Genomic DNA, 16437 nt, shown 5'->3' on the forward strand with positions numbered 1-16437 from the left:
CAGTGAATGACAACTGTCTGTGGTCACCAAAACAAAAGATAACATGCATTAACCTCCGACAACATTATTTTTGTCTTACATTTTATAATGAACTCAGACAAGCTCAGTGCCGACTCGTTTTTCGTCATTACTTTTTCGTGAATTGGAATGTGAGCAAAATATAGTGAGTGATTGAAAGATGCGAAGGATACACTCGATGCATCCTTCAGAATGAACTGAATGAAGGACACGAAACTATGCACTTTCGGTCAAGGAAATTACAATGACTGTCTACAAGACTGTAGGGTGTGTCCCATTTGTCATTTTAGGTTTCAGAAGGGTGCTCGTGAGGGTGCTCGTCGATATGCACCCTCAATGCCCACTTTTGTCGAGCCCGCACTGAAGCAAGCTCCGCAGTCAAAGCAGCATTAAGTCACGAAAACGTCGACTTGTAAGAACACCGCACAAGTTTAGACTCGTTGGAAGACTTCGAGTGTTGAGGGTGCCATTTGGGACAGGGCCTAATCTCTTCTGCCACGTCATCAAGCACCGCTGAGGGCCGTCTCAATTTGAAGGATCCTTGGAAGGCAGCCTTAAGGCCCTGTCCCAAATGGCACCCTCAACACTCGAAGTCTTCCAACGAGTCTGCACTTACATGATGCAACGCCGCTTTGACTCTTGGGTAAAAGTCTGCTGGGGAGCTCACTTCAGTGATAAGATTACGAGGGTACATGAATGTTTTTTAAATAATGATGTGGACAGATAAATAATTTAATTTAATTAATTTAACACTTTAATATTCCATAAAAAAAATAAGAATGATCTATTTTGATTAGATTTTTTCATGGTGACTTTAATGTTCATTTCTTCATATACTAAACATTTTACAGGTTGTATATTTTAACATTAGTTAATATAACAATGACCAAGGATATTTATTAACTAATAAATGCTTTCAATTATTGTTACTCTAAAACAAAGAAACTATTGACAATATTGTTAAGTCACCATCACCGGATTGTTTTAAACAGCTAAGTTGTTTTGTAATGCTATATTACTGTGTTAGATAAAAACAAAATTGCAGCTTAATATTAATAGTGTTTTAATAAATCTTTTGAATTACGATAACCTCTTTAATTCTGGCATAATTTAGGCCAGACTTAAAGAAGGATCTCCTGGGTGATACATTAAATTAATGAAACCACACATTTATTATTGCCGAGAAGTGTGAATCTCAAACACCTGCAAAAGTGGCAGCGCCAAATTAATATCGTTTAAAAAAAGGATGCTTTCACAACTTTGTCATGATTGATCATTTCAGACCTCTTTTTTTAATCACACACCACTGCCTTTATTTATTAGCACTTTTAGATTGATATTTCCACATGATTGAGATTTAAGTATTTTGTTTCCTGAGAAATTACACATTTATATTTTATTTATTGAGAGATTGCATCCAAGTTGATCCCAAAGAGGCTACCTGCTGCACCAGCAATAAAAGACTTTGTTTAATGTGTAGTGCATTATGGATGGTGCACATTCTTATTTCATCAAAATCACAAGCAACCTGCTCCGCTAATAATTCAGAGAAGGGTTGCAGTTGCAGATTATGAAATATTTAAACCAAGCAACTCTAGCTGTTAAATAAGCAGGCATGTATTTAAAAAAGAGAAAGAAATCAAAAGAATGAAAATGAGGGCTTTCAGGAGTTTGAAATTTTAAGTTTGTTGCTATAGATTTTCCATGATGTATAGTGGGAATGGTTTTTAATCTGGTTTCTCAACAAAAAAAACGAAAAGGAGACAACAAACATCCACCTCAAGTAATAAAAATATCAGTTATTGAAAGATCAGTCCATTTTTATGAACCTAAATAAATTCTATATATATATATATATATATATATATATATATATTACTTAGCTGATGCACAATTGTGAAAAGTGAATCTCCATCTGCGAAAGGTTTATTATAGTGAGAATTTTCCTGTAATCAGCATCTGTTTAATCAGATAAGACATAGTTTATTATGTGATCATGATCATTTAATGTTCCCCTCCTGTAAATTTGGAGAAAATTAGCAACAAGCAAAACAGAGTGTTGTAGATGCTATCAACTGAGCAAGAATCCTCATGGGACACGATTGCTATCCCATTAATATGCTAGTAAAACAGCTCACCTGAAACAAAAACACAGCTGGAAAACCACATCTAAAACTTTGCAGCCCATCTGATCTTCTCACATTTTAGCTTAAAGGAATACTCCACTTTAAAATGGAAATTCTGTCATCATATACTCACCCTCATGTTGCTTCAAACCTGTATGAATTTCTTTCTTCTGGTGAACAGAAAGGAATATATTTAGAAGAATGTCAGTAACCAGACCGTTTCTGGTACCATTGACTTCCATAGTAGGAAAAAAATATACTACGGAAGTCAATGGTACCAGAAACGGTCTGGTTACTGACATTCTTCTAAATATATTCCTTTCTGTTCACCAGAAGAAAGAAATTCATACAGGTTTGAAACAACATGAGGGTGAGTATATGATGACAGAATTTTCATTTTAAAGTGGAGTATCCCTTTAAGCTAAACTTAATTCGATGTTAATGATTTAAAGTGTCATATCGGCTACACTAAGATGTATACGACTGAGAACAACAGGTGAATTCTGGGTTATATAAAGCCACATCTGGAAATGCCCTTAGGGTAATCTCATAGAATAATGAATCTTCAAGCGAGTGAGGTATGGTGCCGCGCAGTACTGTTTGTTTAAGCCACCCTTTTATGTGGAGACACATGGTGTGCTCAGAAAGAGGTCTTCTGGGGTTTCTGACAGATGGCATGGCTCACAGATAAAGACAGCGTCAATGTGACAAAAAGCTCAACTCCGCAGGTCTTTAGTAGAGATCCACTGTAAGGCTGCAAATGCCTTTGTGATTTTCTACAGACTCAATTTTTGCTCTTTATGCACTTAAAGAGACTGAATCTGAGATGTTGAGGTGTAGTGCATTAAAATAATGCAGATATGATGTTCATATATAATTCAAGAAGCAAATTTTAAAGAGCAGTTCTTCTGTGTATCTAAAAAACTATATTTAAAGCAAATACAAAATCATGAATGGACTTTAGATGTTTTTCTACAAAGGCTGAGGCTGAAGGTATACTGCATAGGGTCAAATGAATACATAACAGGTGGTCTAGTGTGAAACAACATTCGTAGGTGTCGGTCCACCTCAGATAATGTTTCCACATCATTAAGCCAGGAGAGAAACGCCACCTCGGGCTATGGAAATGTGATTGGATTGTTTCATCTGTGACATTTTGCTCCTCTGTGAAATATTCAAATGTACTCATATAGTTAAAAAAAAAAAAAAAAAACTTGGCCTTGCCAGTCAAACTCACATGAGTTTTCCAGAGAAGACAGGATAAAACCTAATTTAGTGTTTAATCTCTAATGTAACATTTGAAGTTAACAAATATACCCTAATACTGAGCGAATCGGTAGTGAACCGAAGAAGCATTGTCTTATCATGTGCCATTGCCATTAAATTAAACAAACAAAACAGACTGTGGAACTGATGATATTGTCAATAACGGGATACATGTATATTATTTACAGCAGGTAGAGAGTAAACTGAGAATTATATTTGAAATTCAAGGACGAATGCACAAGAATTGTGAGTTTAAAGGAGTATATGGTGGATGTTATAAGCGTTGTTGGATGCATGTCTGCTGGGCTTTTCATGCACAACAGTCAAAGGTTGAAATGCGAGTGGTTGAGTACTACAAAAACATCCAGAAGCTGTACTGATTGTCAGACCGAAGTTATTAATAAAAGAGGATGAAGTGTACAGCAACAATGAAATAGTAGCAATGCATTAAATTCATCTATTTGGAGTATAGCAAACCCAATATGACTAAATGATTAAATATGAGAATTTTGTGTTGTCTCTCAATTTTATATATTTAAATACAGCGCTTTGATGCTCAGATTATGTGATTGACAAGTATATGTAGTGTATTTTCTGTCAAACCACCCGAGTTACCTCGGACTCAATAGACAAACATATCCAAAGTGGTAATTTTGATTAAAACATAGAAGGCATTTGCACCGGTAAGTGGAGTGAAGAAAGCTCTCAGAGGAGTCTGATGTGAAATTCCAAAGAAACCAATTAAAACAGAAGGGAGGGAGTATTAAACAGAGCCAGAAATCCTTCACCACCTGTAATAAAGCGTCCTCCAGAGCCTTAACAGAATGGATTACTATAGGGTCACAGTGATGTAGGGGATTGACAAATCATGCATTGACAACATAATAGCCAACATGATGAAATGAGATCAAAATACTTCTGCTGCTTTCTAAGTGAATCCTTACTGGCAATGGATTACAGTTGGTTGGGTTAAAGCAATATGCAAGGATGCTGGTTAAGATAGTGTTGAATGATTCATGTCTTTCTTGTTCAGAAGATATTACAGGGCAACTAACTAAGGATCTTATGCTTTCTCAAGTCCAGGGCATGTAAATATCACACCCCCCTGAGCAACAATCACCTCCACCAGGGCAGATGTTGGCCTTCATTAAATGAATGGTGGACATATTTTACTTCATTACCGTAGGCCTACTTAAGTTACTTTTTTCAAGTAGGCCTATCTGTACTTTAGCTTTTACTTCACTACATTCCAAAGCATAATATCATACTTTTTACTCCACTACATTTTATAAAAAACGTGTCATACTTGCTTGTTTCTTTGAATGGAAGAAATCGTCAACCACTCTGAGACCAATAGAGGTGTCTGATTCATGAACGAGCTGATTCAGTGAAACGCACTGAACGATTCATACATGAAATGGACCGTTTGCATCTGTTCTCGACATCAAATACCGCAAGAGCGATTAGAGAGCAGAAGCTCATATGCTTTCGAATCGCTCACGTGGTACTTTGATGTCATACACCGAACGGTCTGCGCATCACCGCTTTAAGTCAAACACACCTAATAACTTTGATTAAAATACAGAGATCTGGTCAGATTGAGTCAACAGTTCACAAGTCTGACTGAAAATGAGCCACGAGGAGATCCTCAGAGCTTGAGTGCATTGCCAACTGATGGCGTAAAAAGTAAGTTAATAATGCCGAATTTTAGGATTTATTATTGCAGGCTTACAAAGATGGATCCTATTAATATCTTTACAATTTAAAGGCACACTATTTCAGTGGTCAATCTGGAATTAGACTGATTAGTCTAATATTTGAGAACTGAGTGTCCAGTTTTGTGCGAGATGAGGAAATCCGCTCTCGACATTTGTCATTACTGCCCCACTCATTAAAAACACATTTTCAATACGGTTCCTTGTGCAACACCTAGAATCATACATACTGCTATCATATTATGAAGTCATTGATGACTTTGCATCAATGAAGACCAGAAGTGCTACATTTTAAATTCAGGTGAAGTGTAATCCCACTAAATGGAAGCAAGCGGATTTGAGTCAATTCTCTATATTTTATTATTTAAAAGTTATTAGAGTTGAGCTGTACATATGTATTTACAAAATTATTTTATTTGGTGCATTTTTTAATAAAAGCATGTCAATGCAATGTTGTTGCATCTTTATACATATTTTGGGTGGAGAGGTTGGGGTGATGGCTGATTTCGCCTATATAGAGCTGGTAAGTCCCGCCCATCCGTAAAACCCCGCTGGACCTCTAGATTGAAAAATCGTCAATGCAAGTGAATGTGAGAAAATAATTATTTTCTGGTCCCGTTTGAATTGTGCCATGAATGTGAACTATGTTGTCTGTGAATTTTTAATATAATTTTTCATGTTACGAGTTTGACAGTATATTGTACGATTCTTTGGCTAGCAGTTGTGGAAAAGACATTTACGAGAAAGACTACATGTCGCCTATGTGACGTCACCCCATAACACATTTTCCCTCCACTTGTCAAATCACGGTGCTAATGCTGCCATAATCTATGGAAACAGATCGAGATGCCTGTGTGTTTTGTACCCAAATGTCACCATTCAAACCAAATGGGCTGTTCTTTCTTCAGAAACGCGTCGAAAGCAGCGAAGAGTTGTAGTCCACAAAGTGCTCTCACACAAAGTCTAACCGTATCAAACTTCTACCCGCTAAATTGTAGCATTCTTCACAAGAAAAATTATATTAAAAATTCACAGACAACATATGTTCACATTCATGGCAAAATTCAAACGGGACCAGAAAATAATTTTTTCTCACATTCACTTGCATTGACGATTTTTCAATCTAGAGGTCCAGTGGGGTTTTATGGATGGGTGGGACTTACCAGCTCTATAGGGCAACCAAATAAGCCATAACAAAAAAATGAACATGAGATGGTTTGGCCAACTACTAAAACAAAACATTTGACTAAAAAAAAATGTCAAAAGCTGTTGTAAAGGAGTTGTTGGTCTTGTGAGGTCAACAAAACAAAAACATACACAGTTTAATTATCCTGGCTCAAATTGCTGGGTAAAAGTAATAATATTAATATAAATTAAGAAAGAAAAGGGTAAGAAATTATTAAAAATGTGCATATGCGCTGGATGGAGAAAACAGTGCAAAGCCTCTTTGGCAACCAATATTAAAGCCCACACGCTGCCCACTTTTACAAAAGACCATTAATTCACAAACTAAAACAGTAAAATAACAGCACTGCAGCATCTCAATGGAGCACAACTGACCATCAATCTAAACCCACCACGTTTAATTCTGTTCTAGCGCATCAAAGAAGTCGAACGTTGATCGCTGAATTTCTAAAGATATGGATTATATGCAAGCCAAGCAGTTTTACATTAGAAGGAATTGACAGATATTAACCATATAAAACTTTTATTTTGAACTGGAGAACAAGTTCAAGTTACAACATATCAGTAAGCAAATTATGTTCCCAAAAAGAGATGATTTTAAACTGTACCATTGACATAGTCCATAAGAGGAAACCCTTCTGTTTTAAAACAATGATAAGTTATTCTAATGAACACTTAAACAATGCAAGGGGGAAAAGACCAGATGCGTTTATAACATAACTGCATGCCTGTTAAAAGATGACTGTTATAAAGAACAAATCATACAGTCCAAAATCAATTAGCTACAGCAAAGACGAATTTCAGCGAGGCACCCAACCTTAGCATCACATGTGCTAAAAAAAAAAAAAAAAAAAAAAAGGTTTGACAATATGATCTGACAAATATGAGCAGCTAATATAGCTTATTAGAGTAACTCCACAGAAGGGTAAGATCATATGTAGGGTGAGAGGACATCATTTGGCATATTGTATAGTACATTTTCCCTTTGAATAAGGTCATGACACAACAATGGCTAGTACAACAAAAGTTATGTGTTCAAAAAAGGGGCGAGGAGGAATGTAGTCTATGCATTCACAAACATGCGGCCATTATTAAGGCATCTATACCTCTGTGCATTGTTGCCAAGAATCTCTAAATGCCCTACAATAATAAGCTGGAGCTTGGGAGTTATGTGCTGATATTTCATAGTGTGGGATATGCAGAAAATTACTGGACTGTCTTTGACTGTAACAAAATCACATGCTACAGTACTAAGAGAACATGCAAAAAATGCTCCGACACTGAGATCCAAACACTCTAACAACATTCTGGCACTGCGTTTCTTCACAAACCACTGAATTATCTACTCTACCAGACCGACAAACATCTTTTCTTTCAACAAAACGTGTAATTGAATGGTAACAAAACTCTTGAAATGTTTGCGAAACCTGCTTCGGTGTGTTATCCAAAAAGTGCAAGTAGCAAGTCCGGATTTACTGCGTTCAGTAGTGCTTTTCCTGCAGGTAATCTTTCATTTTGTTCGGTAAAGGCAATTTCTGGATCAGATCTATCCGCGTGTACTGGCGAATAACAAAACGGCACAAGTACTGCATTGAACGCACTTGCATAAACCTTGAAACAGGATTGGTCAGTCTAACAGGGTAGGTGGCGGAACCCGGTAAGCGGGATCTGGAGTAGCAGAACGCGCCGTTCTCCGAATCCTTGACCGAATTATCAATGAGATCCACAATTGATACGTGGCCTTCAATGTCAGGCTGCTCATAGAAGCTGAAACTGCCGTTCGAGTGCTCAATCCGAGTGTGGAGCGTCTTACCCTGTGAGCGAAAGCTCAAGCTTAGGAGATATCGATCGTCGGAGCTGTCGCGGACTAAAAAAGAACCGTCTGGAAGATTTGTCAGCTTTTCTTCTGCCTCCCATCTGGTGATGGGACCCCAATACCAACCCTGCTTGGCTAGCTTCTTCAGTTCAGCTGTGATACTAGTAACCACCATGGGTCCGCTGTTCTGCACAGCATCATAGACCCGCTGCACCCCTGGAGCAGAGTTGGGGTCAAAGTTGAGATGTTGCATCACTCTCTCTGCAACCTGAGCGTGAGTACCACCAAACCGAGAGAAGCTTCTCTGGAGATAACTTTCGGGCAATGGAGGTAGCATGGAGGAAAGAGGGGCTTCGAGTCTGGAGCCCTGCAGTAAGACATTTGCAGTGTTTAAAAAGAGCTGGTTCACCGATGATGACTCCATGAAGATGTCTGGTGACAGGAGGTCCTGGACAATAGGCTCCTCGTCTACATGAAGAGATCCTTCTGACTGTGGAACAACGTCCATGGGTGTGGGGCCATCTAAGCAAAAGGAGTGCGAACCTTCGTCGTCAGGATAGAGTACATCATCTAAAGGCATTGTGTACTGAATATAATCCTGAGCTGCAATACCAATGACAACAGGCACATGTTCATCCATTTCAAGGTGCAAATCAGCATTCTGAGCACCAGAATGGTGGTCTGGCACACGTCTGGTGATTTTCAACGAATTGCTAGATTCTTCAAACTCTCTCTGGAGGTTTAGGATGTCTTGGCGCACACCGTTGAAAGAAGGACTTGGATCTGAGGAGTTCATTAATGCCTTAACGTCCATTTTGACACACATCTCCTCGGAGTTCACTGGTCTGAGAGGCCACGGGGTGGGACTGTAATGATGACTATGGACGGATGTGGAGCGGGAGGAACGCTGGGATTTTATGTCACTTAGAGTAATGGGTGCCGAAGAGGAGGAGAAGGTATCATCATCTATAGAGCATACAGATGGAGAACCACTCTTGACCTTTGGTTTCTGTTTCGCCGATAGTCTTCTTTTCAAAGTGCCCATGAGACCCTCGCTCTTAGATCGGACTTTGGATCTTTTTTCGTCCTCGTTATCCAGGTCGCTGCTGACGAAATCTTTGCTGTAGCATCCTCCAAAAAGAGAGTCTTCAGCAGAGAAACTGGCTGCCAGGTCCGGCTGCGATACGGCATATTCGTTCTCTTCTTTGCCTTTAATGTTCAATGACTTTCTTATTGTTTTCAGACTGATCTTCTTCATTCTGAAAGATCCCCCTTAATGATTTGGAGGGGGATTACACGTGATGTTCTTGGGATGAGGGAGATGACTGTGAACACTTACACATAGCTGATCAAATAAGGCCCACAACTGCCATACCTACAAAACAGAGAGGATTGAAAAAGACATTAATATAGAGTAAAACACAGAGAAATCTTACATAAACATTCATTATATTTAGGATAAAAAGATGGTCGCAACTAATGTTACTTTCGCAATGAGACTATAAAATCAATACAATTGAATAAGGTTTTCACCAGTTTATACACCTTTTTGCCTAGACTAGCTCATCTTGAGAGGTCCTACACAGTGGCAAAAAAGCACAACAATTCTGTCAAGTGTCTAATAAACTAATAAGTAATAACTAAATGAATATTAGACTACAATCAATGATTGGTCTAAATGGTCACATTTTTGTCTTTGTTTTGGGTCATGTCCAATTGTTAAGTTACATACACTACTGTTTAAAAGTTTGGAGTAAGTACTTTTTTTTACCTAATACTTTTTTCAGCAAGTAGGCTATGCATTCAACTGATTAATATAGTGACAGTAAAAAAAAATGTATCGTTACAATTTTTTTTACAAAAGTTGCTACAAAAATATTAAGCAGCATTTAACTGTTTTCAACACTAATAATAATCAAAATAAAATTTATGTTTCTTGAGCAACAAATCAGCATATTAGAAAGATTTCTGAAGGATCATGTGACGTAACACTGAGGACTGAGGGATAATGGTTGCTGAAAATTCAGCTTTGCCATCATATGAATAAATTATATTTTAAATATTTCACAATGTTACTGTTTTTACTGTAGTTTGGTCAAATAAATGCAGCCTTGGTGAGAATAAGAGACATTACAAATTCTTACAAGCAACAAACTTCTGAACGATAGTGTATTCTCACTTCAAAATAAATGACTTATTTAAATAGGCTAGTTGAGTAATCATCTAAACAATAGATCAAATATATTACTTTAACTTATAGGTCGTTCCGTGTCAACTAAACCAGAGGTCCCGGGCTAAAATTCTGGCGAAAGAAATACATAAAATATTGTATTTTGTAGAGGGGGGACAAAATGACAATTTTCACCTGAGCACTCAGAGAGGTGTGTTTTATGCAATTGTTTTGATAGAGGGAAACAAGATACATTTCTAGTTTCAACATTATTTATTATTTACAACATTCCCCATTAAATGCAAAAAGTATTACAGCAGTATGCAAAGTGAACCACATTTGGTTTTCGACCAATGAAAATGGAAAAAAAAATAAAAATTGAACATTAAGCCGCATTGAAATCCCCTTATCTATGGGATTGGAAGATTTCAGAAGAAAAGTTTTTTAATAACCAGCATCTAAAATCATAGAGAGATATTTTTAATCCTTTTTGAGTGACAGGCACACAAACTTTGGGGGGAAAAAACGTGTTTATGACACTCAGACAGGTATATTCTATGCAATTATGTTGATAGAAAGAGAACGAGATACATTTCTAGTTTCAACATTATCTGTTGTTCAGATATTCCTTTTTAAAAGAAAAAAGTATCAGCTATATGCAAAGTGACCTACATTTGGCTTTTGACGACTGAAAATGTGCACAATTTACTCATGTTGCTGCATTAAGATCTCCATATCTCTGGGATTTAACCATATAAGGCTTTTAAAATGAAGATACCAAAATAAATGTTTGTTAAAAACTAAAATCAAAAAGGATATTAAGATATCTTTAATACTTCTTGAGTTACACAGTAATGCAAACTTGGGGCAAAAAACACAAGTGCTTTTTCCCATTTTTTAACTTTTAACTGTTGCCATATAGGCTAAATGCAACAAAGCTTGCTAAAGTCAACATATTTAACTAAAAGACCTAGCAATCTCTGTGTAAAAATAAAATAATGATGCTGCCATCTTTCTAAAGTAATTTTACCCCCTGTAATTTGGCTCCAAATCTCTGGTGAAAATTGTCATTTTGACCCCCCTCTAGGCCTCTATAAAATAGTGGATTACTCAGTCAATATACATCTGTGACATTTAATATTTTGGCTTTCATCAACATTTATGTTTGTCTTTCGTCAGAAAAAAAGTTTCTAAACTTTGATTGATTTGACGTGAAATTACCCTTAAGAATGTTGTTGTTGGCTGGTACTCGTAGTCTAAATTGGTAGAGTCAGTAATAAAGTAGAGTTACCAGCAAAAATAAATGAAAAAATTGTTCAACACAATAACCAGTCTCTTTCTAATAGAAGTTGCAAACATAATTATGAATGGGATCTAAATACTGCACAACAGATTTAGATGGAGTACAGCACAGAAGGACATGTCAACTTCATGAAAGTATTTCAAATCATCTACCCAAAGAGATAACATGGAAGTAACATGCACAAATTAACACACACACACACACACACACACACACACACACACACACTAAGATCAGCAACATGAACCAATAAAGTAAACAGGGTTACAAGGGTTTTTAATTCATGCTGACTTTGAGGGCTATTTTTTTCAATAGATGAGCACAGATTCAGTCGAGATTCACCAGATTAACTCAATATAACTGAAACCATATTGCACACAAAACAGCGTTTTTAATCTAGGCAAATGTCTTGTTATCAAGGAAGGCTGACGTTCACAAAATACTGGCATTATTTTACAGTAGGTTAAGTAGTCTGATTGATGTCTGTCTGACAGGGATTAAATCTAGTATGTAAAGTGCACAAAGCTGATAATAGATCTATAATATGAATTTGTCACCCTGCTAACAAGTTATACAATTCAAAGTTCAAAATAAAACACTTCTTGAATTCATAAATATGAGCGAGCTAACGCTTTAAGAGCAGTTAGCACTCAGGCTAACCTGTACAGGCCCTGTATAATAAACATTACTTCTATCTAATGCTACAACACTAGCCATCAATATTTACACACATATATTAACTATACATTACCTGATGTTCCTTGAATACACTGTCAACTAACAGGAGTGGTCATATCAGTGTCCGGAGAGTTATGAAATCACATTAAGAGACATTATTACTTCACGAATAACGTTAGCTGATAACGTTACCTGCACTTACAAAAACAGCGCAAAAACGAACTCAATTTTCACAGAGACGATTAATAATGGGCAGTTTATGACCGCGTTTTGCGATAAAGTGACACCTTACGCTGTGGACTTTTTGAATTGTGCCTATTTTCGGCGTTTGAAACTTTTCTCTAGCTAGCTGCCGTTTCTCCATGTAATGTCTCTTTCCTCTGCCCTCTTTGTTTGCTGTTGCATCATGGGAGTGAATGTGAAAGAGGGGAGGAGATCTTTGATGCTCGTCGGAAAACTAGTCTACTTGGTGAGCACAAGAAACCACATAAATATTATTTAAATACTATTATTTAATTTATTATATATAAATGCCATGTCAGTTGTCACGTTTATACGTGGTCACGTTTATTTGTTGTATTTCCAGTTTATTTTGGCGAACATAATCATATTTTTGTAACGTTACGTTTTGCTTTTTTTGGTGAATAATTGTTTTACTGCTTGAACCTCAATGAAAAGGCAATTAAATAAAAACCTTTAGTTTCCACGTTACTCTTAAGAGTATAATAGGCCAACACAGTAGGCTACACACTTGAATGTTTCAGGAGTGACTGACTACTGCATTTTAATTCGGGGGTGAATCCCGTAATATTATCGTTCCATGTGTGTAGTGTATGGAACACTCACTCCCTAAACTGCGATGCAAATAATGTTCAGTTTTTAGCTTAACTTCTTTACATTGCATAAGCATTCAGTTCATGTAGGCCTATCATTGAATGGAAGAGTCTCTCGGGAGCGCATGTAAACATCACATCCTTTTGAATTCCCATCAAAAATGTCCTGAATCCTTCACATAAAAATCAGTCAACAGACTTTCATAGACAAGTTAAGACAACCTATAGGAAGTCGGGGGAAGTCTTATTTTTTTAAGTTTATTTATAAGCTGTTCACACATTGTCAATAAAAAATGCGAGTAGGCCTAATACATGAACATTCTTACATATAGCCCTTTTAAATGAACAGTATCTTGTTTCTTGGTTGATAACAATAATGCCAAATTGTGTGTGAGTGTGAATGTGTCCCAAAACTCTCAGTGGTTGTATTAAATGTGCGTGTGAAGCGGACCCTGCAAATGAGCGGGAATAAGGAACATGGATGGATGGATGGATGGATGGATAATGGTGGTAATATTTTTTTTCTCTTCTTGAGATTTCAAGACTGTTCATAGATATAAACAAAAATAAACACATTCCAAATTTTACATTGGTGTAGGCTATAAAGTGTGAAAAATAGCCCTTTAGTCCCCTACAATGTTTAGTCTTGATTTTGGAAGAAGGCAACTGGTAAATGCTTTCATCATTACAGGGATTCAATTATTTTTCAGCTGTTTAAAGTTGGCATGAACCAGAAATTGTGATTGTCTTTCCCCCCTATTGTGACGTAGCCTAGGCTATAGTGAAACTGCTTCTGCATGAGAAAAATGTAGGGTGTGATAAGATTTAGTTCTTTGGGAATTGTTCAAATCATAGGAAGTTGGACGTTTCTTACTAAATGGATGTAGATCTGAATGCCAGTTTGCTGTTATGGAGGATAGGCTATTTAGTCCCACCCTCCGCTGAGACATAGACTGTGTCATGAAGAGAACAGATGCCGTTTTAAAGGGGAAAGAAGGTTAACATGTTTGATTAAAGATTACGAGGGCATATGATTTTTTTTTAAAATGATGATGTAGCCTACATGGATGAATCATTTATAATAATCACTGCAACTGCAACTATAAAAAACTAAGAATTCAAAAATTTTATTTAATACTACCAACATATTTTACAAGGTTATGTAGTCCTATATGAATATTGATTGATTCTGAATATAGCTTTGATTCTGAATTTAATTATTTCTTTAATTATTGAATGTATGTGTTTTTCATATTTAACAAAAAAGACTTAAGACATATTTTGTGTCATTATTGTGATCATAATTGGAGAGCTGTTATTTGTTTATTGTACAATTTTAAACAACAAAATATAGATATTCTCAGGGTTACTGGCTACTAGCACTTCTTTTAAGAAACCCAGGAAAAGCAAACCAGTCTTTTTAACTGCTGCTCACAGAAAAAAAAAAAAAAAAAAAAAAAACATTTTGCAGTGCTTTTGCACATCAGACTTTTAGATGATTAAAGTGTGGTCTAATTAGTGTCAGTAATATTTAGAGGGCGCCTATGCATGCCAAGGCCAGGCTAATTGATGTCATACTCCTTCTCTGTGTTGTTTTTTCCGCCCCGTTTAACTGACAGAGCTGTGGGCTGTTGTGGTCAGGTGTACTGAAAGCTACAACAAGGAGACAGATACTCTGCAGAGGGATAATTACCTTCAGTGATAAGAGTTAAACAAACACCTCTCTCACAGACATCGCAATGGGTTCTGCTCTTACTGTGATGCATTTTAGAGAAATTGACTTCTACTTAGAACATTGTTTTAAAACATTTTATTTAGTATTATTATTTATGCAATAAATCCCTGCCTTGTTGGCACAGAATTACGGATGATGTCATTTGACAGGATATTGCAAATTTTCCCAAAGTCTTTCCCAAAAATTGTTTTTGTTTGAATAGAAATGTCAAAAACTGTATTTTGATCATCCACTCAATAAAGCTTAGTTTTCACTAATTGAATGAAGTGATGTAATCTGTAAACAAACACTGTTTGGCCATTCAGAATTAAAGCTATGTTACATTGTCTGTACGCCAAACGAATAATCTCCGGTAGTTTTGAACAGTGACGTGACAAATACCGCCACGACAGCTCGAATTACTTTCCCGTGATAGCATTAACTGCCTCAGACTCAATGTCATCTGACATGTTTTCATGCCTCGATTGGCGGCGAGGCCAGATGGAAAACATGAGCAAGAGTGATTGACATGCTCGCGAGGGTCGAAGGTCATATTAAGCAGTCATGACGGGCCATCCTTTAGCAGGTGCACGCAGAGGGCTGGTGAGCAGCAGGACAATGAGTTTGATTGGGGGCGATGGAGCCCAGTGTGAGGGTACGTGATGACTCACCCAACAGGCTGTTCTCATTCACTGCAGAAGTCTTCCTTGTGTGATGGAGTGATGTGAATGAAGGATCGCAAATCAGGGCTGATTGTCGACATAAGGCTTCATTTCGTTCTTCAACGGAGAGAGCTGAGCCGAGTCTCCTTTACAGCTCAAGCGGCACACGTTAGCACAGGACATTAACATCGGAGGAAAAGAGCTTTGACTCCAGTTTGAGAGGTGCTAAAATATTAGATTCCTTTACTGAACTTGAGCTGAATAATGACACTATTATCTTCTTGGGAGCTGCTTTATATTTGAATTAAGTTCACTATAAAATGAACTTTGCAACACCGACACTGTATTTGAACTACATTGAATCAACTAAATTGAGCTGAGCTGAATAATGACACTATTGTCTTTTTATAGCCGCTTTACAGCTGAAATTGCATTTGTTTCATAATTGAAGAACTTTGCAACATTTAATACAGTTTATTTTTTTATGCTTTGAAACCATATGTATTGTAATGTGCTAAATAAATCAATGTCACTTGACTTTACATCTTTTGGAGACAGAAATAGTTGTGGATTGCTTGCGGAAAATGACAATGATGAATCATAAAAAAAAACAGTGCTGCTGAAAATATAGGCCTACTGCAAAACAAATATGATTTTCCTGTATAATTCCACAGAATTTGTATTGTTTAAAACAATAAACTGGCTACTTTAGATGATATTTTGGTAACCAAATAGCCTGTTTGGTCAAGTGTTTTTCCATTGTAAGAGCTGAAGCACATTTCAAATAATAGGACTGAGAGTTGTTGGTGTGCTGCACTTGTCATTGTCATTATCATTTGATTAAACATCATCTGCTAAAAATAAATACAAAATGAATGACAATAAGGCTTTACAAGCAAACAAAGCAGAACAAAACTGTAAATGCAAAGTGCTCTTGGTTGGTTTAACAGT

The 16437-nt window shown here is 36.8% G+C and overlaps 1 protein-coding gene across 1 annotated transcript; it reads right to left on the reverse strand.

The window, feature by feature from the left end:
- Nucleotides 1-6818: 6818 nt before the first annotated feature.
- Nucleotides 6819-12675, reverse strand: socs6b (suppressor of cytokine signaling 6b). Its single transcript, XM_081375519.1, has 2 exons — nt 12351-12675; nt 6819-9501 (listed from the first exon to the last, which is right to left on the reverse strand). The coding sequence occupies exon 2, from the start codon at nt 9382-9384 to the stop codon at nt 7792-7794; it is 1593 nt and encodes a 530-aa protein (XP_081231645.1). The 5' UTR covers nt 9385-9501; nt 12351-12675; the 3' UTR covers nt 6819-7791.
- Nucleotides 12676-16437: the final 3762 nt, after the last annotated feature.

This window comes from Scardinius erythrophthalmus (assembly GCF_964197995.2).
Source record: "Scardinius erythrophthalmus genome assembly, chromosome: 9".
Lineage (NCBI taxonomy): Eukaryota > Metazoa > Chordata > Actinopteri > Cypriniformes > Leuciscidae > Scardinius > Scardinius erythrophthalmus.